This window comes from Myxocyprinus asiaticus, chromosome 10 (assembly GCF_019703515.2).
Source record: "Myxocyprinus asiaticus isolate MX2 ecotype Aquarium Trade chromosome 10, UBuf_Myxa_2, whole genome shotgun sequence".
Classification (NCBI taxonomy): Eukaryota; Metazoa; Chordata; class Actinopteri; order Cypriniformes; family Catostomidae; genus Myxocyprinus; species Myxocyprinus asiaticus.
Window position 1 is genome coordinate 16,460,686 of NC_059353.1, and position 26,432 is coordinate 16,487,117.

General features: G+C 37.9%; 2 protein-coding genes across 10 annotated transcripts in view; both read right to left on the reverse strand.

Annotated features, from left to right (window-relative positions):
* Nucleotides 1-795: 795 nt before the first annotated feature.
* Nucleotides 796-10,481, reverse strand: mpp4a (MAGUK p55 scaffold protein 4a). Of its 2 annotated transcripts, none has more exons than XM_051708633.1 (9): nt 10,342-10,481; nt 8,472-8,552; nt 8,025-8,152; nt 7,802-7,879; nt 6,302-6,385; nt 5,997-6,128; nt 4,908-5,193; nt 1,497-1,578; nt 796-879 (listed from the first exon to the last, which is right to left on the reverse strand). In XM_051708633.1, exons 2-8 carry the CDS (start codon nt 8,524-8,526, stop codon nt 1,565-1,567), a joined length of 777 nt encoding a protein of 258 aa, XP_051564593.1. In that variant the 5' UTR covers nt 8,527-8,552; nt 10,342-10,481; the 3' UTR covers nt 796-879; nt 1,497-1,564. The 2 variants fall into 2 exon arrangements, with proteins under 2 accessions (XP_051564593.1, XP_051564592.1); XM_051708632.1 differs by having other exon boundaries at nt 813-879; nt 1,497-3,024.
* Nucleotides 9,790-26,432, reverse strand: part of als2a (alsin Rho guanine nucleotide exchange factor ALS2 a) — a 30,085-nt gene continuing 13,442 nt past the window's right edge. For 6 of the 8 annotated variants that reach the window (XM_051708629.1, XM_051708626.1, XM_051708630.1 and 3 more), the window contains 18 exons: nt 26,219-26,285; nt 25,894-26,093; nt 25,616-25,681; nt 24,490-24,588; nt 24,161-24,328; nt 21,092-21,203; nt 20,826-20,903; nt 20,575-20,702; nt 20,314-20,478; nt 20,080-20,197; nt 19,504-19,661; nt 18,424-18,540; nt 17,759-17,935; nt 16,934-16,979; nt 16,589-16,650; nt 15,165-15,314; nt 14,816-14,912; nt 9,790-14,575 (listed from right to left, as the gene is read on the reverse strand). In XM_051708629.1, coding sequence (XP_051564589.1) covers nt 14,537-14,575; nt 14,816-14,912; nt 15,165-15,314; nt 16,589-16,650; nt 16,934-16,979; nt 17,759-17,935; nt 18,424-18,540; nt 19,504-19,661; nt 20,080-20,197; nt 20,314-20,478; nt 20,575-20,702; nt 20,826-20,903; nt 21,092-21,203; nt 24,161-24,328; nt 24,490-24,588; nt 25,616-25,681; nt 25,894-26,093; nt 26,219-26,285 — 2,047 coding nt within the window. In that variant the 3' untranslated portion in view covers nt 9,790-14,536. Of the gene's footprint in view, nt 14,576-14,815; nt 14,913-15,164; nt 15,315-16,588; nt 16,651-16,933; nt 16,980-17,758; nt 17,936-18,423; nt 18,541-19,503; nt 19,662-20,079; nt 20,198-20,313; nt 20,479-20,574; nt 20,703-20,825; nt 20,904-21,091; nt 21,204-24,160; nt 24,329-24,489; nt 24,589-25,615; nt 25,682-25,893; nt 26,094-26,218; nt 26,286-26,432 lie in introns of those variants that run through there. The other 2 variants (XR_007898281.1, XR_007898282.1) reach the window with 2 other exon arrangements.

Here is a 26,432-nt window from a genome sequence, read left to right on the forward strand (position 1 = left end):
TAAAGGTAAAGTAGGTGTTGACGTGTTGTGGGGGCGGTCAGATGCAAATGTCTACCACAGTGTGACATCACATTGTGGAGGAAGAAGAGAACAAGTTGTTATGGCAGCTTGGTTTCAACAAATGCTCTTTATGCAGTGAGGAGGAAGTTTTGAGTTCTGAAACGTACATTATGGTTATATAGTACAATGACCTCTTATATGTAAAAAGACCAAGGAAAATTTGATTACTCATGTCATAACCCTAATCCTAACCCTAATGGCAGCCAAGTTTCCACATGTTTGTTCAAAACCTGCTGATCAATGTTATCCCAGCATGATCTGAGAATGTTCCAAAGAGCATCATGTGTGCTTCAGTGGAAGCAAGGAAATCTGATCTTTTGTACAGTACAAACAAGTTAACAGGGTCAATGTCACATTTACATTTTTCAAAATCCTAAAACATTCATTTTATTTACAGGTTTAACAAGGATTCTGAATCTTAGTGCCTTTTGGACCCAGTGTATTTTCAGCACACCCTGACATGTTGGAGAAATTGCTGGTCGGACATTACTGCAGTTTAATCAGTGTTTAATGAGGATATTTAAAGTGCACTTACAGTTGCTTGGCTGTTGATGGGTTATGGTGAATTAGGAATCACTTTGAAAAGAATATTTCCCTGAGATCGCACCTGTGACAGTAAATATGGGACACTGCATGAAAGAATGCTTAATAATTATAAGAGTCGGGAATGTCTGAAAGTCATAAATATTCCAGAATGGGCTAAGAATTGAGAGGCTGCTTTAATCTCGAGCTTACCAGAATCTGAATGACTTGCTCGGGCTGCAGTCCCTGCACTGTATCCATTCACTTCCACCAGCTTATCACCAGAATGAACGAGTCCTGGAACACACACATATACAACTGATCTGAGTGATTGGGCAAGGTGAGAGGGGCCCCAAGCCCTTTGACGATGGGAGCCCAGTAAGGTCTCCTATTGTATAGCCTACTCATTTGGGTCCGGGGAAGGGGAGTGTCACCCATAAAATATTTGTCTCTGGCCCTGTGAAATTTTACCAACAGCCTTGGAGACTAGTATTGTAAGTCTTATACAGCGTCAAAATAATCACAAGATGCAAAAAAAAAAAAAAAAAAAAAGGTGAAGAGTGTTTCTGTGCCACTAAAGGCGCCAAACAAAATTGCAAAAAGAACAAAAACAAAAAACTTTATAAACACTTCCCCCATCTGCCATTTTCTTGCCCCAAACACATTTAATTGGTTAAGCCAATATTTGTTACATTTTGTGCCCAGTTGGGCTGCTCAAACAAACAGATAGCAATTCCATTTGGTGCCGTTAGTGGCATAGAAATTATACACATCACCTTTAACTAAGCACACTCTTTGCATAAATTAAATTAAAAACATGACTGAACTAATCAGAATGCTTGATATACATGAATTGAACAACAACTACTAGAGTACTACTATACACTACTAATAACTTCTGACAGAATACTTACCACTGTGATCTGCCAGTCCTCCATTTATCACCCTTGCAATCAACATACTCCCTGTTCTCTCATCCTTTTCAATAGTTGCGCACTAAAAATAAGAAAGCAGACCGGAATGATCAACATCAATTCATTTTGTCATTGTTGGACAGTTGGTGTCACATGGTGATTTCCACAGAGGAAAGGCCTGACCTTATCTTTCTTCTGCACATAAGGGAAGGGGGTTGTGGGTGTAATGGAGATTATGACTAAATATTGGATGGAGACTACAGTAATGAGATAGCAGAATGCAGTCATGTCAAACTGAAACATCCCTAACCTGACCTAAACTAAAAATGCAACAGATTACAAAGAGGAACTTAAAGTTTCAAAAGTTTGGGGAAAGACTGATAAGATGAGTGGACATACAGTATTTATGAATATGCTTCAGACAGAACGAAAGACTGAAAGAATGAAAGAATGAAATAATTAAGTAGTTTACCACTGAAGGCAAGGAAAAAATGATTTGGCTCTGAGGGTAAGATCAACAGTAATAACTACCAACAAATGAATTTTTCCACAGGTGTTGAGCATGGATGGAATATCATGAACAAGAGATACAATGAGAAAGATAAAGAAATTGCCTCTTTGTCGTGTCGTGCCATGGTAGTAAAAAACAGAAAACCAGCAAAGTCAGCAAAGAGTAATGTAAGGAGAGAGAAGGGGAAACACAGTCACACTTATTTCCTCAGCTTTGACTTTTTCTTCTTGCCAGAGAGGCAAAGTACTGTACCATAGTCATCATTTGGCCTAGAAACTGTCAAGCCATTTGAGAGGGAAGTCTGTCCATTTTTACTTCCTGTTGTTATTGTCCTGTTTCCTGTTTGGCTTGATGATGGTTTGCATGAAGTTTTTGGTGATACACGAGAAACATCCATGTAAGAGCTGAGAGAAGAAGAAGAAAATGATGTTGATGATGAAGACGATAAAGTGAACGAAACATGGGGACGGATGGTGGAAGCAATGCTGACATATTTCTTAGCTGGAACTTTTGTTGAGTTGGGCACACTGGTTGTTTTTGATACATTTTGGGGTCTGGCAGCATGAGACACTTCTGGAGACTTGCTGGCTACAATAAGACCCTGCAGTTTGTCCACCACTTCCACCAACAGACTTAACGCCTGGGCGTTTTCTTCAACGCTGTCCGTCATTCTCTCCGTTACTGCCACCATTCTCTGCCCGAGGTCTCTGACATCACTGGTACTCTGCTCCATACTGCTGGCCACAGTATGGATGGTGGACTTTAGTTCATCCAGGCTGCGTTGCTTAGTGAAAGCCAGAGCTGGATAAGTAGAGCGGGTTGCATCTATGGAGTGGTGCCTTTGAAAAAGAGGACTGGAGGGGGCTGTCTGGGAACGGAGGCCACACTCAGGTGGGCAGCATGTGCAGGGGTATGCTAGAGATGAGTGGAGCCTGGGGGTGCAAGCTGCAGTTCTACTTTGATTCCATCTATGTTGTTGGTCTTCAAGTACAGTGTCTATGCCATCGGTACAGTTGTCTTCAAGTTTTGAAGGAGAAAAACATGATAGATTAATGTGGTTTCAAAATAAAAGACAGTAAGACTGAAATGTGTAGCGTAATTGCATGACTGGAAAGTAGTGTTGCACGGTATACAGTGCCAAAGTACTATCGCTTTACGCAAGCTTCAAAATAGCAATGGTACCACAGTGTTTTTTAAATGGTAGTACCATATAACCACGGTAACATCATGTATCTGAGCCCAGTACAGCAGTAGTGGCTGTTTAAACAGGACGCTTCATGGAGCAGAACGTAATGAACAGAAAGCAGGATTCTTGAGATGTTCTTTTCTAAATTGAATTCCTTTCAACTTGACACAGTGGGCCCTATTTTCATAAATGGCCCTACATGCAAAGTCAATGGGCATGGCCATGAAGTTTTAGTATTTTCATGCAAGCATGCACCAAGTCTAGGCGCAAGTGGGTTTGGCGAAATTGCGTGCACAATGCGCTAATGGGCTGTGCAATTTAATTCTGAGGTTTTTCTCCGGCACCGTCTATGTCCAATTATATAGTCCGTTCCCTGTCAAGTACCAGACATATAAACAAAGACAGCACATTCATAAGATGTTGGTAGTGTAACTATATGCAATGAATTAGAAGAATAGAAATATGGACTTATGTTCTTTTGTGCATTAACTATTGAATGTCTGGCATATTTCTATGACAGTGACACGCTATACGTGCACTTCAATTCGTTCCGGTTGATTTTGAAAAATTACATTAATTTATTGAAACATGAAAAAATTAAACCAAAAATATTTCTTAATTTGAATTACACTTTAAACAAAATGAAAATACAGTATAATCAAAATAACGAAGTGGTAAAAAAAAATTATACCAAATCCAAACATTTTACACTCCAACTTCTTCCACCAGTCCCTTTTGCAATGACTGAAATATCACTCTACGACAACAGATGGAAAAATACCAGTACAAATTAGATCATAAATACAAATGTAAATATAAACATAATAATAATTGAAAATAAATCATGACCTAAGGGTAGTTTAACACTTTAATAAATGTTTTATTGAAAGGGACATAATTTGATGTTCCACTATATTTTCAGAGTTTGGACATGAACTTTATAACCACCTGCTTGGTGGAACCTCGAAACTACAAATGCAGGAACTGAGTTTGGACTTTGCGCTGAGATAAGATGTGGTTTTGAAGCACCTTAGCGCAAATATTTCTCAGGAACATAGCAAATTGCGCTTTGCGCCACTTCATTTACATACAATACACCCACATTTGCACACATATACCCACAGATAGCACAAACACTCCCACTTGCGCTGGTACGAAAACTGCACTTAGAATTAGCGCTCTCACGAAAAATTGGATAAGGCGCTGTGCTTTGAGCACTTACGAAAATAGAGCCCAGTGTTTTATAACGCATTTTGTGCGAAACACTGATATAAGAGCAAGACGCAATGGCCTAAGACCTCCATGTGACGCATGTGACCATACAGTAGACAATTAAAAAATAGCACAGATGGACTATAAGATTGCTTCGTCTTCCTTCAGTTTTCTTTGGTTTAACAGGACTGACTTGTAATACTGCGTAAAAGTGATCAAATTAAGACAGAAGTTCAGAACTACATTATTTTTGTATAATAATATTGTAATATTTATTACAATAAAAATAACAGTACGAAACTGTTAAGAATTAATACAACAAAAGTATAGCTAGATCATTCAGCCAACATGAGTGGTATCATGATCCTACACAGTACTGTGATACTTTAGCTGGCATCATACCATAAGACATTATTAAGGTATTGTAACACCCCAACTGGAAAGTGTTCCCATGGCCTCGTCAGGCAAACAGAAGATGTCTCCGGGACATGTGTACCCTTACCCGTAATCACTGGGCCATAAACGGTTGGAGCTGACTGATTTAGCCCTCCCCTTGAAAGCTGGGCAGTTTGGCAGCACAGGTTGCAGCTCCCAGTGGACTGATACCTGGGTAGTGAGCATGGCTGTCCTGGGGGCATGGAGGACAGCAGACCTGTGGAGGAACACAGATCTCCTGCAGCCTTCATGAGGCTTGACTCTTCTGAGCCTAAACGCCTAGCTAAAGCCAATTTTTCCACTGTGAGTCGTCTAAGGCTGTTCCAGCGACTGGGCTTCCCCCCTCCAACGCACTTATAAGTGAGAGAATGGGATGGATGAGTTAACCAACTAACAACACCAAAGAAAAAGTTAATCTGAAATCTTAAATCTTACAATATAGCTAAATAAGAGTCAAGCCAATGCAAATTTTGTTCACTCCAACTTTGTCATTGATTGTTTTGTCAATTGAGAAATATGCAGCACAGCAGATCACATCAAAGTGACAATACTAATGAACATAATGGACCTTAGGGTGCCATATTTATTTTGACATGAATGAAAACTAAGCTGTGAGGGTAAGAAAAACAGTACTTTAAAAAGATTGTACTGTCTTACAGTCCAATTTTCGCAACCCATGCTTTTTCAGATTTTTTTTTTTTACTGGAATTTTTTGGGAAAGATGTATTTTCAGTGTTTCATTGATCAATACCAATGTACATAATAGTATAACCTATTGAATAGAATGCACTTCTGACCCTAATGGCCTTGTTTTCATTCGGGTCAAATGAAATGTGGTGTTTACTCTGACTGTACAACAGGATTAGTAGGATTTGTATGTATGTCCCAATACTATATGAGACTCAAACATCTGAGTCCAGCAGCTTTCAAAACCACATTATTATGTAACAATACATCACTTAAAATAACTGAGACACAAAAAGAATGGCCAAATACATTTAATGCTAAATACAGCCATATACATGTCACCACTATACAGTACATGATATAGTGTGATATGCACTATAGTGCAATGAGGGACCTTTAAGCAGGATTAAAGTAAAGCTGTTTGCCAACATATATGAAATTGCAAAGCTGACAATGACCTGATCCTCACCAGAGGCTGATTGTTCTTCACAAGGCAAGCAATCCTCATGGCCTCCTCATCTTCAGGCAGGTTGTCAGGAAGGGGGGGCAACACTGGACAATAGTCCCTCTGAGCCACAGAATCATGGGCAGAGAGCAAAGCCTGGGGAGAAATACATAATAAATGGTTTAAATTTTTTTTATAAAAAATGGCCAACGGCAATGGTATCACATTTAATATCTTAACATTCAAAGTGATCTGAATTCACAGCTTATTGCTCTACAATAAACTAAAGACCAACACCTTACATGATATTTCTGAGAAAGGAATCTAACCTGCATATGAGAGCTTCTCAGCAAAATATACAATTCTTGTAGCTCCAGGGAGGGGGCGGCCAGTCCTCGCATGTTGGCCTTAATCTGTGAGACAGAAGATGACAATTGATGAGAAGTTGATAGGAATAGGTCTACCACATCATCATCAATTTTGACATCATTTAACCACCGCCATATGGCTCCAAACCTGTATGACTTTCTTTCCTCTAAATGGATGTTAAAGGAATAGTTCACCCAAAAATTAAAATTCTCTAATTATTTACTCATGCCATCCCAAATGTGTTACTTTCTTTCTTCTGCAGAACACAAATTGTTTTTTTTTTTGGAAGAATATCTCAGCTCTGTAGATCCATACAATGCAATGAATGGTGATCAGATCATTGAAGCTCCAAAAAGCACATAAAGGCAGGTTAAAAGTAATCCATACGGCTCCGGTGGTTTAATCCATGTCTTCTGAAGCAATCCAATCGGTTTTGGATGAGAACAGATCAAAATGTAACTAATTTTTCACTATAAATCTTGACATCAAAAGTCTCCTAAGCAATCATGATTTCAAGCTCAATTACACTTCCTATAGCGCCATCTAGTGCTCTGTGCATTGGTCAAGCACTAGGAAGTGTAATCGAGCATGAAATCATGATTATGTCTCAAGACTGCAATGGCAAGATGTACAGTGAAAATGGAGTTACATTTTTGTCTCTTCTCACCCAAAATCTGATCGCTTCAGAAAACATGGATTAAAACACTGTAGTTGTATGGATTACTTTTTATGCTGACTTTATGTGCTTTTTGGAGTTTAAAGTGTTAGTCACAATTCACTTCATTGTAAGGACCTACAGAGCTGAGATATTCTTCTAAAAATCTTTGTTTGTGTTCAGCAGAAGAAAGCAAGTCATACTCATCAGGGATAGCATGAGGGTGAGTAAATGATGAGATAATTTTCATTTTTGAGTGAACTATTCCTTTAAGCAGAAAGTCCAAGCTCATCTTTTCCCTTTAACAAAAGTAAATGGGAACTGGGGCTGTCATGCTCTAAAAATGACATAACAGTAGTCCATATGGCTCATGTGCTATATTACAAGTCTTCTCGAGCCAAACGGTAATGAACAAACTGAAATTTAGGTTGTTATCCACTGAATACCTTGCAGTTAGAAGCATAGTACACTCCACACCATAGATGGAGAACTTCTCAAGCTTAATTATTTTCCCCAAAGTATTGTGTTTGCATGTACAAAGGCACGTAGATTTGAAACCTCGGGCATAAGGGGGACGTTTTTCAGTGAATAATGACTGAAATTTTGGTCTGTTCCTCACTCAAAAGTATTGTCTCCGTATCGTATGTAATACTTTTATGGCGCTTTTTTTGTGTCCATTTTGGAGCTTGATTGTCACAAGTCAGTATCTGATTTCATCGTATGGAAAAGAGCAGCTCAAACATTCAGCTAAATAACTCCTTTTGTGTTCAACAGACGTTGAAAAAAATTTGCCCAGTGCACTGACCTCCTGAGACAGTCTTGAGGAATGAGGCAAGTATGGGGTTGGGGCATCCCAACTGTGCTGCACCAGACACTCATATACCTAGAGTAAAAAACAAGTCCTTTATGTGTAAGACAGCTGCTAACTTTAAATACTACATCTCAGAGTCCTATGATCAGTTAAAAACTGACCATGTTGAATATTGATTGGTATGAGTATTGAATGAGCAGGCTACTGTATGTCTTACCCCGAGAAGAGAGTACAGCCAGGGGGCACTGAGCAGACTGTACAGAATATCAGCACCATTAATATCTCTGTCTATGGACAATCTCACTTCCTCTACCACATCTGCCAAGATCTGAGCCAGACCTACATCTGAGACAGAGGAAAATAGTGAACTGAAAACAGGGTGGAAAAGACAGCTTTGCATGACTGTTAACGAATTTACAATTTTGGGGTTGTTGCTATTATAAAAAATTGAGATTTTAAATTCCATATTTCAGTATTCACTGAAGTAACTGTTTTTGATCTAGCAGCAATCGCTTTGTGCATGTTAAAACTGCAAATTAATTGAACTAATTGAATCTTTTTTCAAAGCATATGCTAAGGCAACCCCAAACATGTCAAGATATGAACTGCTAGATGGTCTGACCTGCCACTACAGTTAACACGCCAATGTTCTGCGCAAACTTACCATTATCATTATAGCCAGGTTGTGTCATTGGCTCCGCCTCCATTGACTGCTGCATGACAAGGTCCTCTGTTCATCAGATCACTGCAATCCAATAAAAAACAAACCAATGTCAATATATATATGTCAAAATATATATATATATATATATATATATATATATATATATATATATATATATATATATATATATATATATATATATATATATATACACACACACACACACACACAAACTGTATATATACACAGATGCCACAACATTAAAACCACCTGCCTAATATTATGTAGGTCCCCCTCATGTCGCCAAAACAGCGCCAACCCGCATCTCAAAATAGCATTCTGACATGCTATTCTTCTCACCACAATTATACAGAGCGGTTATCTGAGTTACCGTAGACTTTGTCATTTCGAACCAGTCTGGCCATTCTCTGTTCTCCATCCACAGAACTGCCACTCACAGGATGTTTTTGGCACCATTTGTTGTAAATTCTAGAGACTGTTGTGTGTGAAAATCCCATGAAATCAGCAGTTGCAGAAACACTCAAACCAGCATGTCTGGCACCAACAATCATCCATGCTTTTATCTAATCAGCCAATCGTGTGGCAGCAGTGCAGTGCATACAGTTATGCAGATACGGGTCAGGAGCTTCAGTTAATGTTCACATCAACCATCAGAATGGGGAAAAAATGTGATCTCAGTGATTTGGACCTTGACATGATTGGCTGGTGGGCTGGTTTGATTTGTATTTCTGTAACTCCTGATGTCCTGGGATTTTCACACACAATAGAATTTACTCTGAATGGTGCCAAAAACAAAAAACATCCAGTGGGCAGCAGTTCTGTGGACGGAAATGTCTTGTTGATGAGAGAGGTCAACGGAGATGGCCAGACTGGTTCGAAATGACAAAGTCTACGGTAACTCAGATAACTGCTCTGTATAATTGTGGTGAGAAGAATAGCGTGTCAGAATGCTATTTTGAGATGCGGGTTGGTGATGTTTTGGCAGCATGAGGGGGACCTACACAATATTAGGCAGGTGGTTTTAATGTTGTGGCTGATCTATATATATATATATATAGAGAGAGAGAGAGAGAGAGAGAGAGAGAGAGAGAGAGAGAGAGAGATATCTCTCTCTCTCTATATATACACACACACACACACACACACACACACACACACACACACACATATATATATATATATATATATATATATATATATATATATATATATACATTTAAAAACAACTGACTGATAGCTAACCTGCCAAAAACTGAAAATGTCATTATCAGCACACATATCAAAAAACACTTGAAGGTTGCTGTAGGCCATGATCAGATTTTTATTCCAGGACATGTGATACATTTACTGTAGATGAGACATATTTTTAAGTTTTATTTTTCAAGTAGTCAAAAGTACTCCTAATTGAAGGACTGCCCATATACAACAATATATAATAAACAATTCAGGAGTAAACTAATGTGAAAAAAAAAAACAAACATATGCATATGTATAATTTAAGACAAAAAAAATAAAATAAAAAATGTTAGAATAGTTTGCCTTCTTATCTAACATATTCACCTTGCTACTTTTATTTTGGGGATATAAAGTCTTATAAAGTTTCTCAATATGATGGTCAGGCAGTGTAATTTGTTAAAAAAAAGTTTTCTACAACAGTACAATTTTAAAAATCTTACATCGAAGCCAAACAATAAATGTCACATTGTAGTTAACCTTCAGTTTAAGAATGAAAATCAAACCAGACACATTAATTCTGATCCATGAACTTCAGTGTGACTCAGAGGACGCAGTGCTACAGAAGCAGGTCAAGAGGCCACATGTCAAGATTATAGCATGATCCCACACTTACCTCTTTACACTCCTGTTGCTGTGCTCCTCCAAACCACACAGACACTACATCCCAAGTTTAGACCAGGTGGCTGTGGAGAATCTTGTCAGTTGTGTTTTATATTAAGGTGATGTGCTGCCTCTGACCTGCCAACATGTATGTGATTATAATCTAAAATGTCCATGGAAGCAAAGATTGTAATCCCTTTCTATCCCACATAATCCTGCGAGGGGGCGGCCTCAGTCTGAGCACTTCAATAGGACCGCCTGCCACTCAAATCTCCTTACATCTTTCTGCTTTTAGAGCTCACTGGACACAAACACACACACACACACAATGCAGTTCTAACAACTTTAAAGTCAAAACGGAAAATAAGAGGCATGAAACAACAACCAATATATCCAAGGACATAACTTGGCCTGCAGCTCAGATTTTCCTGACATTATCGTTAAACAAAAGACAAAGATAAACACATTTCACAATACCAGAGGGCACAAACCAACAATCACTGATTAAAAAAACTGTTTAACTGCCATATATGTGTGCTCTTAAGAAAATCATTAAACAGACCAATAAATAATAAGGAAATAATCAAAACAAATACATCAGGTATATGTGCATTTGTAGCATACTTCTCAGTGTTTAACTGTAATATTGTAAGAGTTAAAAACCAGCACATTACATCATGCGGATAGGGTTGAGATGAAAAGCAAATGATTTTTTCCATTGAGTAAATAAAGGTCAAGGGTGATGTTAATCCCTCCTCCATGAACTCCTGCAGTACTATATGGTGGGTAGTTGGTTAATCTCTCTATTATCTATATTATTATGAATCCATAAATACTAAAACAGAGGGGAAGAAATATACAACATTTATTAAAATAGGTCTTCCAGAATTTGTTTTTAAAAAATTGTTCATCATTCATTTCTCTTCCATATTACCTCTATTCAAATGTCTTTTACAAATTAATTTGCAAGAAGAAAGTAACAATTAACTAAATATTGACAGTACAAGTAATTTAAAAACTATCAACCCTTTATAAAATAGTAAAAGGAAAACAAAACCAGGCTCTATATATTAGCAGTAAAGGTGCTGTCTTTCCTTTATAATCTTCATAAGTAATGCCCTTTTAACCAGTGGTACAAAAGGCCTATCTAGTGATGAACCCATATTGAACAGGCCAATTAATCTGCCAATTTTTGGACAATTTGAGATTATCGGCATCGGTCGAGAATCGTGCTGATTAATAAAAGTGTTAACTCCTCTTTTGATTCCAAAATCTATCAACAACCTTGTTTATTGATATTAAACATTTCCAGTTTTCAATGTTTATCATTAATTTTTTATTACATATTGTGTAAGGTAATGGTCCATCTGACTTGATCAAAATATCAGAATTGGCCTTTAAAAAAAAACAAAAAAACATATCAGTCAACCACTAGACATAACACTATCAGCAAAATATTTCAGTGCATGTTAGACTGTTCAAAGTAAACATTTAGAGGAACACAAACATACATATCTATACTCTCTATAGGGCATTCATGAAATGATCAAAATGTACAGATTATTGCTAAAGATTTGCCAGTGGACAAAAAGCTCTGTCATTTAAAGTACAAGTTTGGTTTAGTCATTTTATTCCTATTGCATAGTGTTGAATGCCACTTTTACAATCAATGTGAATTTAAAATTAAATAAACATGAATGAATATAAAATATTAATTTAGCCTCCAGTGATATTGCTCTAGAAATATGTATCTTAATTTTTCTATAAACTTCAGTAAGACTACAAATTGTATAATTTGTTCAAATTAAAACTAAACAAAACTTCATAAGGTGTTTCACTGGCCTGTCAGTGTGTTTTCATGTTGAAATGCAAACCATTTCTATGAGAATATCCTGGATGTTTCAGTCATACAGATTATAAAAACACCTTTTTGAAAGTGAAGCAAAACCTTGCTACTACTCAGCACTGCACCATAACCGGAAGTCATAAAATAACCTCAATTACAACTACATTATTTGTTCACAACTGCCCATATCAGAAAATACAGCAGAGGGTAGAGAAAACATTTTGAAATCACCTTCCTGTTGGTGCTTCAGTGACACCGTTATGTCACAAACCTCTAGTTACAGATTAATACCTGCATCACAAGACTTCGAAAAGTATTTAAAAAATATATACAATCCTAGGCAGTGCAGCTCTTTGTAATGTGCAAAATCAAAACTAGCACAACACCAGTAACACAACCAGAATATGGTTATTACTAGGGATGCATCAAAACCATTTTTTGTTCCAATAGTTCCTTTTTGGTACTCAATAATGCCAATAACAGTATTTTTTAGCAACGCTGCAATTTTCATGTATAGTATATTTAAATAATTATGGGGACTGTTTTTTCTTTAGATTTTTTTGTTAATTTCATCAACTGTTAATGCCACTTTCAATATCATGTTTTCAACATCAAATACAGGAACCTGTAACTGAATACTAAAGCAACATAACTAGTGTTGGGAAGCAACTAACTAAAAGTAGTGATACTAAGAACTTGCTGCACATACAGCTTTTTACAGAGTCCCTTATACAGTACGGTGGGAATTTTCTTTCTGAAATAGTTTTGTGTTCTCTTGCAATACGTTTTGTGTGCCCTCGCAATAAATTTACCATGGTTTTACTATAGTAACCATATTTTAACCTTGATATTCGTAGTAGAACCATAGTGATAATATAGGAAAATGAAAACTACAGTAATAAAAATCATTATTTTGTGGATATTATGGTTTTACTATACAAATGCCAGTTTCAGTATGTTTTTACTATAGTAAAACCATAGTAGAAACTATAGTTATGGCAGAAATCATTTTTCTACAGTAATATTGTAATAACCATGACCATTATAGGCTAACAATGTTTGTTTTTTTGCTCATGAATGGTATTTGTAGTAAAATCCTAACCACAAAGTATGATTTTTATTACCATAGTTTTTATTTTCCTGTATTATTACAATGGTTTTACTACGAATATCAAGATTTAAATATGGTTACTATAGTAAAAACATGGTAAATTTATTGCGAGGGAATGCAAAACAATTGCAAGGGCAAGCAAAACTTATTGCGAGGAAACGCAAACTAATGCGAGTGCACACAAAACTATTTCCAAAAAAAAATTCCACCATGTCCTCTAAGGGGCTCTGTGGCTTTACAACAGAGTAAACGAAGGAAATAACCAAACATGCTCTCCTAGAATGTCCTCTCACAATTTAACATTGGGAAGTCTGATTCATTGTAGTGAATTCATTTGTTCAGACGGTTCATACGGACAGTTTCAAAAACGATTCATCAATTTTTTTGAGTCCCTGTGTAGAAGTCCTGCCTTTTTTATACCCTTATATAGCTAAATATTTTGTTAAATATTGCTGTTCATTTCCATGTTTTTGGCTCAGGAATATATGTACATTAGGGAGTTTCTTCAATAGATGTATTTGTTCAAATGTAATGCCACCCCCCTAAATTAGATGTTCATTCATTCAAAGACTGTCACTGTTTATGTACCAGATAAATACTGCTCTGATTATATTATCTGATAGATATATACATTTAGTATATTTAAAAAGTTTTTGCTCCCTTAGAAATAGTTTCTATTTATTTAAATTATAAGTAGCTTGTAGAGCTATAGTTTCAAAGTAGCTTCCCAAACACTAATCATAACTAAAAAAATACTGTACATTCTTTACTTCTTTTCTTTTTAAGTCATTTGAAGTATAACCATCTGCTGGTACATTGGATCTGCAATAGGACAATTTTCTGTATCGGCTGATCACTTTGTTAAAATATCTGCTATCGGTATCAGCCTCAATTTCCTAATCCGTGCAACTCTAGATAACAATATATCAGTAACAGTATCAGTACTGATGCACCCCTATTTATTACTGAAACCTTTTTACTGTAACATGCTGACTGTTTGAATAATAAAATAAAATGTCTATTATCAGTTAATACAGTCAGTTTAAATACACCTTTCTCAAAGGTGTAACTTTTTGATTATGTGAGATGTTAGTGGAATGTGAAGAGGTTGAGCACCCTCTTGAGAACAGAAATAAATGAGTACATCTTGGCTTGACCTGTAGTCCTTGTCTATTTAAATTGCACCTACTCCACAATTCTGTGGCATACGCTGGAAAAGCTGTGAATGCACTTCTCACAAACCACCCACTACTATGTAGTCTTCTCAAGCTGAATCTGGTTGTAGCAGGCCTAAAGATAGAGACAAAAGAAAAATAGCAATAGACTGAAGAGAATGAGAGAGGACTAGCAATTGTGTGTGTGAAGATATTCATAAAATTATTAATAAATATTTTAGCTTTCCAAATAAAAATAAAAATACTTGATTTATAACACCAGTCCTCGATATTTAAAACCCAAGACATAAGAACATTTCTTGCCCCTGTAGGTGTAGAAGGCTGGTGCTATGATCACATGTAAAATCATTCTTACTTTAAGAGTGGTCAACATGAATCCAAGCTGTCCCAACTGTAGACTGCAGTCTGTCAGATCCTCTATTAGACTGACTTCAGAGCCCAGGTTTCTGATTCTACACATTCACAAACAACATGTTCTTTATGTTGGCAGCAATTACTAAAAGAGGAACTGCAGATATAACTGTTACAACTGTCTGTAAACATTGTGTAAATGTTGCTATTTGATAACCTCTCCAAAGTTTGCAGAAGCTGAACATCTCAAAATTGAATGTTCAAACTAATTACTTCATTGCCATTAGGTGTATATGCACTGAAAGGTCTGAAAAAGTAGCTCAGAATGACAATATAAAGGATTGGAAAAGTACCGTGCACGGAGAACCACGTAGAGGAAAATTGGAAAGAGGTCATCCATGCACCACAGAAACTCCTGCCCAAGCATAGCCTGCACTTCCTGTGTGACTTCCTCAAAGGTCAGCCGTATCACTTGTAACTTGTCTGAGGGACTGAATGCTGTGCTATTGAACCAAAGCGAAAAATATAAGAATGTGGGTACAAAGTAGGCGTAGATTTGGCTTGAACATTGGGAGGGGGTTACCTCCCCCACCCCCATCTCCCCTGGAATCTACACCCTTGGGTGCACCGATCAATCGGCCACAGATCTAAATTGACCGATTTTCGTCTTAAATCCATGATCCAGCCGATCATACCTAGATTCAGGGACGATCTTTTTTGCAGCATGAATACACTGCTACTCTTATGAATGGGCACTTGCTCAGCCCTTGAAGCATACAGTGTTGCCACTGGAGGGTGAGTTGGTGGCAATTCTAAGCATTCATGAATTTAAACTTTCAGACATGCTGTAATTTAGATGAATATACCAGTTTGTTTTAAATCATGTGCAAGAATAACGTGTATAAATATTAATTTGCCCATTTTCTAGAGTCATAATGGTAGTTATTCAGACTCGCTGCACAGTGAGCATGGAGAGGATAAAGAGACTGCAAACGGGCATAAAAACTAACTAAACAACAAATAAACATGCAAATACAAATCTGAGGATGCGTGATGTAAAGCAAGTCATGACAATCAGACGTTGAGGGGAGCGATAGAGACTGTTTGAGCGATCATAAGTGCTATTAGCTTCACTCGCTTCATCATAAGTGCTCTCTGTGTCAATCAAACATGTGCGCTCTCCAGGTTCTCTCAATAACTCATCATCAGTCACTCATCCCAGCGCTATTTTGTGAGGATCCCAATTTAAATCAGATTAATGATGGTCACAATACCACTAATAACAGATATAACCATTTAAGCTTCAATAACAACACAGCGTCTTCATGCATTTTTCTTAATAATTAGTGATTTGTATTGCAACAAAATGCCAAAGGCAGTAAACAAACCATAAATACTAATGATTCCTCACAGGAACAGTTTGAGTTAGTAATAGACAACTTTCTTATTTTCGAATGTATCTCTGCTGTGTGTAATGCTCTCATGGTTTTTACTGGTTGCCAGTATGTCACAATGGCATTTTGATATTGACAGCAGAACTATTCATAACTGTTTCAAAACAAATACATGTAAGCAATTCACAACTAATGTAATTTTACTGTGTGGGGCATAAGCAATACTGCAGAATATAACTTGCAAAAGTGTGGCTAAGGGCACTTAAAACAAAACAAACAAAAAAACGGTATCGGCCTCAAATTTCCTGATCAGTGCACCACTAGTACAAAGGTTTTGAGTTTAAATTTTTGTTTTTGACAGAGCTTAGACAGAGCTGTCTTACCTGATCTGTTGCAAGGTTTCAACAGCAGTGGCAAAGCAGGCATCTTTAGTGATAGGCAAGACCTGTCCATATAAAATTGACATGGGCAATATGAAAAAGTTACACATATTAGCAACAGTGTTATTACTGATTATTAGCCCAGCTGGAATCTTAAGCATATCTTTGTGCGCTATCTCTTTTAACCAATTAGCCAAAATACCCAATAAACAAACATGTGGGGGCAAAATTTGGAGAAATTTGTGAATGACTGGTATTTAAATTCTACAGAAATCTGCAGAGTACTGCAGCTTCAGATTCCTTGTGGGCCAACTGATTTTTTTTCTTAGAAATCAGGGAAAGTGTCACCTGTTTTTTCTGTCCCAATAAAGAGATAGAAACTGGCCAAAACTTTCTGGAAAACATAAAGATACTAATCTCAAAATTGTAACAAAGTCACTTCTTTCTATTAAAGGAATATTCCAGGTTCAACACAAATTTAGCTCAATCAACAGCATTTGTGGCATAATGTTGATTACCACACAAATTAATTTTGATTTGCCCCTCCTTTTCTTTAAAAAAAGGAAAACATCTGGGTTCCAGTGATCCACTTACAATGGAAGTGAATGGGGGCCAATCCATAAATGTCAAACTACTCACAATTTCAAAAGTTTGGCCACAAGAAGTAAACAATATGCATGGTAACATGATTTTAGTGTGATTAAATTGCTCATTACCCTTTTCTGTGTAAAGTTATAGCCAATTTTACTACTTTGTTGCCATGACAATGTAATGTCAACAAACCCTAAAAAGACTGTAAAAATTACGATTTAAACAACTGTACATCTCAAATAATACACAAATTTTAACAGAAGAATTCATGTAAGTGCTTTTATAAAACTATAAGCTTCACATTTCTGCATTTAAACTTTTCAAAAATTGGCCCCCATTCACTTCCATTGTAAGTGGATCACTGTAACCTCAATTTTGCTTCTTTTTTTAAAGAAAAGGAGGGATGAGTCAAAATTAGTTTTTATGGTAATCAACAGTATGCCACAAATGCTGTCGATTGAGCTTAACTTGTATTGAACCCGGAATATTCCTTTAATGCTGACACAAGAGTTTGGAACAGTCTGATTGGGTCTTTGATTGGTCATTTACATTACAGTTCTGCATGTTACTTTTGTGACTTACTGTTGTACTCCAAGGAAGGCTAAGAGGGCAAGATCAGGCTGTTTGTTGAGTCGTAACACACAGTTCCAGTACACTTCCTCCTCTCTCTCTTTATCCAGTGTGTAGAGAGTGAAGAGAGGGGGATAGAGCCTCGGCAACAAGACTGGCAGTAGAAGACTTGAGCTGCTCACTATACAACTGCAGCACAACACACAAACACACACGTCTGTTTAATTGTTTTTACTTACTGTAAAACTGAGACAGTCACAAAAAAAAAAATCACAAGAAAATTGCAGCGTTGCTAAGACTGAGAGTATAGTATACACTCATTACAAATGAACAATGAAAGGAGACTGCATAGTTCTGAGAAGTCTCGAGACCTAAATTACTCAATCAGAATCATGGCTTAAAAAAAATACATAAATGACAAGCCTTTATCTTACACTTATCTGGGAATCACACTGCTTCACACTCTTCTATTGGCACACTCATCTTTACTGTCCTACTCTTAACTCTTAACACTGTGTCTTAGAGATAAATGAGATAAAGTGTTGAGGACAAACCAGCCTTAAAGCCTACTTAGGCAGCTCACTAGGTTTTGGAACAGTCAGTTTAATCTAATAGTAATACAACTAAATAAACAATAATAATAAAGCAATAATCCAGCCACAGTGGTGCTGTCTTACCCCTGCTGGGGAGTTTCGCAGTGTGTACTGCTATTAAGAGAGTCTGTGCCCTCATCTAAAGAACTGGAGGAATCCAGGATAAAACATCCATCCTCAGGGAGACCAGGAAACAGAAACCTATGGCAAATAATATTACTAGTAAACAAATGGCCTTGGCAGACTTCTTAATAATCACATTATTGATCAAGAGGAACAAAAAGCTTCACTACAAGAAAAATGCTTCCTGTGAACTGTTTAATGCTTTACTGGCTTTTAAAGCACTGTGGATTCTGGGAACTCCTTTTAAAGCAAATCACAAAAAAGCCTGGGTGTTAGTGATGGGAACCAAGAACCAGTCCTTCTTCAGAAATAGTTCTATTTTTAAAGAATATCAGATTGATTATTGAAACTAATTTTAATTACTTTCGGTTTTGTTAATGGCTCTCAAACAAGCATTATTCCGCTGATGCAAATGATCAATGTACTAAAGTAGTTTGGCTCTTATTTACATTTATGCATATGCACTGGCTCTTATTCAGCGATGCTGCTACTAAATCTACAGTGCTAAACGTATATACCACATGACCAGTGCAGTCAGAATCTTAGGAGTCTGTTCCTTTTAATTAATCAAAACACTTATGACAATGCGTAGTTAAAGATACACATGATGAGTTGTTGTAACAAGTGGCATTATATCAAAATAAATAAATGAATAATTGAATGAATGAATAATATGTTACCAATTTGTTTTTGTTTAGTATTTTAATGTAGTATATACTTAGAACCAATTACTGGGTTGCATTTCTGCAGCCTCTGTGCTGCATTATAATGTCTATTTAAACACACTGCTGCAACAATTTTATTAAATGTATTTCTGATTTGTTAAATCTGTTCTGAAATGCTCTCATCATTTGACAACAGATTACAGAGAGTAGTAAAAGGCTTAAGAAGTTCATTTCTTATTTCCAAATATTTCTTCCTTAAAAAGTACTAAAGGAATTGTTAAAGGAATTATTAAAGAACCGGAATTGTAAAAAGGTATCGTATTCAGAACCACAATTGTTAAATTTCGTACTATTCCATCCCTACTGGACGTGTTACCTGACTAACTGAAATATGCGTGTTAGGTAAGACTGGATCTCCTCCACTGCTTGCTGTAACAGCCGTCTATTGGAGCCCACACCAACATAGGTCATCCTGTATACAGTGACAAGGGTCTCCAGCAGCCAGCCCAACGGGTGCAGAGGGAAATCACAAGCCTGAAGGGAGTTATTATACAGTGGTCACAAAAAGTATTTGGACACTTAATCCTCACATAATAATGTAATGTATGTGTGTCTTTGATCAAAAGATTGCATTCAATTTAAATAAATATTGCACAAACACATTTTTCAGGCACATTTCACATCAAGAATGTTTGGATGGTTTTAAATAATAAAACAAGATATACTGTTGTTCAGTATAGTATTTGGACACTTTGCGGTTGTCAAACTTAGTATAACACGCCCATAGTTATTGTAATGAACTACATGTGGTTACTCTGCTAATACAGTGTGAACTTGAGGGGAACTGACATCATACTGTATATCCACTAAAAATTCCCTAGTTGGTAATTGCAAAAAGGCTACCCAAAAAAAAATAACGGACTTGGTGAAATTAACCCTTTTGAAGTCTCACCTTCATGAGATATCGGCGGATGATGTTGAAGGAGTCTGCAGTAACAGGACACAGATGTTGAGGAATCACCTCAAGGCTCTCCAGCATCATATTCTGAGATCGGCTCAGCTCCTCTGGACTACGTACACACATCAAATCACTAAATACCTGTTTTTATGCATAATTCATTCATTCTTGTGCATGTGTGTGTGTGTGTGTGTGTGTGTGTGTGTGTGTGTGTATACATGCAAATACCGATCTCTCTGCTGTCTGCGTCTGGCAGTGAGGGAGATGGCAATGTTCTCCCAGGCTTTTTCATACAATCCCTGACCTGGAGTTTCACAGCCCAGACGACCCCAGCATTCCTCAAACACGGTTTTCCACTTTTCCTCTGCAGGCACTGCATAATGACCAGCCACACTACACAGATTGTAAAACAACAGTAAAAATGACTGCACAAAAAATAAACAGTAGACTATCTATCTATCTATGAATAATTTTTACTGACACACTTACAGTATCTTGTTTTCTCTCCTCAATGTTTCAAAAGGTTTTGTAAAAGTTCCAGCCACTTTCAGTCCAGTTCCCCAGTGACCATCAAAGATGCCATCCAAACAGTCACCATTAGGCATGGACAGAACACCCTTTACACCCATAAAACCACAGATGATCAATTTCAGTTCAATTCTTCAGATAAAATATGCTGAGCAAAAATCCCAAAGTGATTTCAAAAGAATTATCTTCTGAGGAAACTTTCATATCATCACCTTTCCACAGAGAGTCCAGTCTTCTGAAAATTCACCCTTAAAGACTGTGTCATCATCACATAGAAGCATCCCGTTGCCCTGTATCAGACAAAAGAAGGTAAATCACGCAGATAATGGTACATATTTTGCCTTGTGCTTAAAGAGGCAATCAAGTGTTGAGAAAATTTCATTTTTAGTACATTACAAACACTTAAATAAAAGAAGGCATATGTTCATTACTCCTAATTTTGCAGAACCTGCATGATAGTGACCCCAGCTCAACTTACCATCATCTTGTTATTATAGAAGTTTCCTTCATAATACAATCCAAACTGAGTGATAACAACCCCATCTCCATGACGCTGGTCATCAAGCCATATTCCCATGTATTTCTCGCCTCTGAAGAGAGATGAAAAAAAAAAGATTTTATAAAAATTAGCAAACATCTTATATCGAGATGAAATTATTATTAAGTAGTGTAACGTTCTGGCAGGCTGGAGACAGGAACAGACGGAGACGAAGTAGCTGAAGTGTGAACCCAAGTGCAGTTTTATTTACAGTGCTGGTATCCAAACATGAAACAGTATACCCAAAAGGTGAAACCAAACATAAACATGAACAAGAACGAGAACTTGACTTGACTATAAACTTTGACTTCACTAGGAACAGACTTGACATGGAAACAGTGTTACAACCAGCAATACTTGACAAAGGACAAAGGACTATGGCAAACATGCCATAGTCTTAACCACCAGGGAGTGGTGGTGGCGTAGTGGACTAAAGCACTGAACTGGTAAATAGAAGGTTATTGGTTCAATCCCCACAGCCACCACCATTGTGTCCTTGAGCAAGGCACTTAACTCCAGGTTGCTCCAGGGGTACTGTCCCTGTAATAAGGGCACAAATGCATAAATGTAAATGTAAATACAATGACAAGTGAAACACATGACAAAGACAACCAATGACAGGACTAAACTAATAACAAGATAACAATACTACTAAAACATGAACCAATGAAAAGACATGACTCATAAGAAGTTAAGACAATAAACCAATAAGAACAAGGCACATAAACATGAGGAAAACAGGATATCACATGACTAAACAAGGAAGAATAAAAGACCTGAAAACATTACATATCCCCTCAGTATGGGTGGCTCCCGACAATACCCAACAATAAACAAAAGTTCAGGAGGGAGCTAGGTGGGGGGAGCTAGGTGGCACTGCAGGCCACAAGGGATCCAGCGGACAGGCAGTAGGCCATGGAGGAGCAGGCAAAGGGCTCAGAGACTGGCCTGGACCAGGAGACTTGGCGTGGGCGCTGGCTCATTGACGAGGAACTCCGGCTTGGCGGACATGACGAGGAGGTGGACTCTGGCTTTGTGGTTACTGTAGGAGGGCCAAATTCTCCATCAGCCATTCCCACAGTAAATGACGAACTACTCAAAAGTAGGGCAAAGTCTATATACTGCTGAAGAGTCCCATCTATTCCCCCTGGTAGCATATGGGAATAGATGGGCTTGTCTAATCCTGTGAAAAACATGGTGATACCTCACCAAAATCCACCAGATTTTTTGGATAGTTCAGTCAAACATGAAAATTCTTTCATCATTGACTCACCGTCATTTTGTTCCAAATATGCATGTCTTTATTTTTTCCATTGAACACAAAATGGTCAAATATAAACTTAATATAAACTTCCTCTGCTTTTATTTTCAGCAAACTTAACATGTGTAAATATTTGTATGAACATAAAAAGATTCAACAACTAAGACATAAACTGAACAAGTTTCACAGACATGTGACTAACAGAAATGGAATAATGTGTCCCTGAACAAAGGGGGGTGGGGGGTGGGGGGGGGGGTAGGTGGTCAAAATCAAGTATTGCATGAAGTATTGCAGTGCATCTCCCTCCTCACCAGATGTGCCAGTTCTTGCTGTGAGATGTTACCCCACTCTTCCACCAAGGTTCCCGGACATTTCTGGGGGGAATGGCCCTAGCCCTCACCCTCTGATCCATCATGCTCAATGGGATTGAGATCCGAACGGTAGAACACTGACATTCCTGTCTTGCAGGAAATCATGCACAGAACGAGCAGTATGGCTGGTGGCATTGTCATGCTGGAGGGTCATGTCAGGATGAGCTTACAGAAGGGGTACCATGAGGGAGGAGGATATCTTCCCTGTAACACACAGCATTGAGATTGCCTGCAATGACAACAAGCTCAGTCCGATGATGTTGTGACACACCGCCCCAGACCATGACGGACCCTTCACCTCCAAATCAATCCCGTTCCAGAGTACAGGCCTCGGTGTAACGCTCATTCCTTCGACAATAAACACGAATCTGACCATCACCCCTGGTGAGACAAAACTGTGACTCGTCAGTGAAGAGCACTTTTTGCCAGTCCTGTCTGGTCCAGTGAAGGTGGGTTTGTGCCCATAGGCGACGTTGTTACCGGTGATGTCTGGTAAGGACCTGCCTTACAACAGGCCTACAAGCCCTCAGTCCAGCCTCTCTCAGCCTATTGCGGACAGTCTGAGCACTGATGGAGGGATTGTGCATTCCTGGTGTAACTCAGGCAGTTGTGTACCTGTCCCGCAGGTGTGATATTCGGATGTACCAATCCTGTGCAGGTGTTGTTACACGTTGTCTGCCACTGCGAGGATGATCAGCTGTCCTTCCTGTCTCCCTGTTGCGCTGTCTTAGGCATCTCACAGTGTGGACATTGCAATTTATTGCCCTGGCCACATCTGCAGTCCTCATGCAGGGACCCTGGGCATCTTTCTTTTGGTATTTTTCCAGAGTCAGTAGAAAAGTCTCTTTAGTGTCCTAAGTTTTTAGAACTGTGACATTAATTGCCTACCGTCTGTAAGCTGTTAGTGTCTTAACGACCGTTCCACATGTGCATGTTCATTAATTGTTTATGATTCATTGAACAAGCAAGAAAAACATTGTTTAAACCCTTTACAATAAAGATCTGTAAAGTTATTTGGATTTTTACAAAATTATCTTTAAAATACAGTGTCCTGAAAAAGGGAAGTTATTTTTTGCTGAGTTTATTTGTATAATGGTCCCTAATCTGTATAATTGACTGTTGTTCCTATATAGCTGTGCAAAGTTCATGTCTCTCATATCACTATGCAGTCTCTTTGTTGTCACATAGTAAAATAATTTAAACTCAAATCAATATTTCATGTCCATTTAATAATTTGGTAAGTTTCTATGTAATAAGCACAATAATGTAAAGTCAGCTTCTCCTTCGTGTTCGAGTCCTTATCAATCTTTCAGGGTTTATTCTGCGATAGTTACTGTACATCATCTCTTACTTAGTTGGTAGTTGAAATTTGCATACCTGCTGAAGTCATCACACACCCCATATCCTGTTCTCCTCCCATGAACCCACTGGCCCACAAAGACACTACTGGAGGAAGGAGATGCCATCTTCCCACTGCGTAACATGCCATGACCATGACACATGTTATCCCTGAATGAGCCCTCATACACTTCACCTGAAGCATACCTGCAAGTACAGACCAGTCAAACCATGATCAAGGTACTAGATAGCAATTCTAGATAAACAAATTTTTCAGTTCAAGATCCTCAGGACGTCTTGGTGGAATTTAGAAGAACTGATAATGGCCTGAAGATAAGATTTAACACACACATTCACATAATTATTACCAGTATGTTCCAAAGCCATGCATTTTCCCTTCTTTCCAGTGACCCTGGAAACGCTCAAACTTGTTGAAGGTCTTGTTGGGCACCATATAATCTCCAAATCTACAGACACAGAACAGAGAAACCACTAAGTATCCACCTTATTTTGCAACGTGGAAGAAAACAGCGGCTGCATTTCCACTGAATGTGACAAAGTTCTGCTGGCATTGACCGCAGTGTAAATAACTAGAAGATTATAATACCAGAATGTAGTGATATGGGCTTATAAACTATAACACAAACACAGGATGTACAGCAGAATTATGAGCCAATGTCGGATAATTTTCTAAGTTCAGCATTTACAGTAAAAGAGTAAGTAAATCATTCACTTGTTGCTGTGTGTTGTTGTATTGAAGAGACGATAATAAAAATCTGCTTCTTATTATACCTAGATCGTGACGATGCAGTCTTTCTTGTCTCCATGTAAACCTCCATTCATATGTACCTGCATAACCACCGATGATGCCTTTATTTATTGCCTTTATTTATTTCCAAAGGCGATGTTTTCATAAGCCATGCTGAATCTCTCACGAGATCTGCATATCTGTTTACTGTACACCGCTAAGAAAGAAAGAATGGGCTCTGACAAGAGCGAAGAGTAAAAGGCGTTTATTATTTTGCCAAGATGAAACAAGAAGCAGTTTTTGTGCAAAGAAAGTTGAAGCAGCATTTTAACAGCAGCTTTCTGCTCTCTCTGCTGGTTATGTAAAATTTGTGGAGGTGTGTCAGACGGCGAGGAGGACTATCCTGTCAGCACTGATTTCATTCATTCTGCCTGTTCAACAGTGTGTGATAAAACTATGGCAAAAAACGATAAGCGGTAAAACTATATGCCCTCAAAATCAATTAGTTTATGAAATTGTAATTAATGATAATAATATGTCGACATTTACTGCCAGCTTGTAACATATAGCAGCATAATGTAGCATTTTTGTATAGCTAAAATAGCTGGAATTGGCTTATACCGGAAGTGGTCCACATTCAAGGTTGATAATGGAGGCGCTCTAGTTTAGCTGAAAAATAAGGTGGATAAAATGCATAAATATGCCAAAACGTGTGGTAGCATTCATTGCACAGTGTGTGTACTGACCCATCCTCAAGTCCGTTCTTGAATGTGCCATAGTAAACTGTCCCATCTGGCCACTTCAGAGTCCCTCTTTGGAGGAATGTGAAGCACAATAACCAAGTTAAGAGCAAGTTGAAACAGTGAATTCAATCATGCATGAAACACCTTAAACAAGGTTAAGTTGTTAGTTTAAAGCTGAAGTTTGTAATTTCTGCACCACTAGCGACACCAACTGCAAAAATAAACAGGTTACCCAAACAATCCTTCCTGTCTGCTATTGGTCAGTATACGCATGCACTCACTTGCCATGAGGTTTGCCAGATAGCCAGCGGCCATTATATGAGGCATCTTTGAGTCTTCCCTCTTTGCGGAAAGTGTGGGTGGCAGTACGGGACACAGGAGGTTCACCTTTCTGGCTGCCTCTGGACACATGAGTTCTTCCGTTCAGACCCACAGCAAGCATGTCATCAATGGCCTGGTTAATGGCTCTCAGCCACTTCCCCTAACAGATGGGCAGAGTCAAAAAATGCACTGAACTAAACCAAAAACTCAGCCAAACTCCATTAGAGTCAGAGCACAAGTGAGGAGAACGACAGTGCATGTTTGCAGACCATGGGAGTGTATTACCTTTTCTAGAGGGGAGGATGCCAGAACAACAAAGCTATCTTCAGGGGTGGTCAGCTTAAGGCTAAGCCTATCAATGACATTTGGAACAGTATAGAGACAGACATTTATTTTTTTATTTGGTTGATGATATTTGGTATATGTATATGGTTTAATAGTGTTCTTGAAACTTCACTACAACTTTTTAGCAAGCACACCAACATTCCTCATAGCTTAA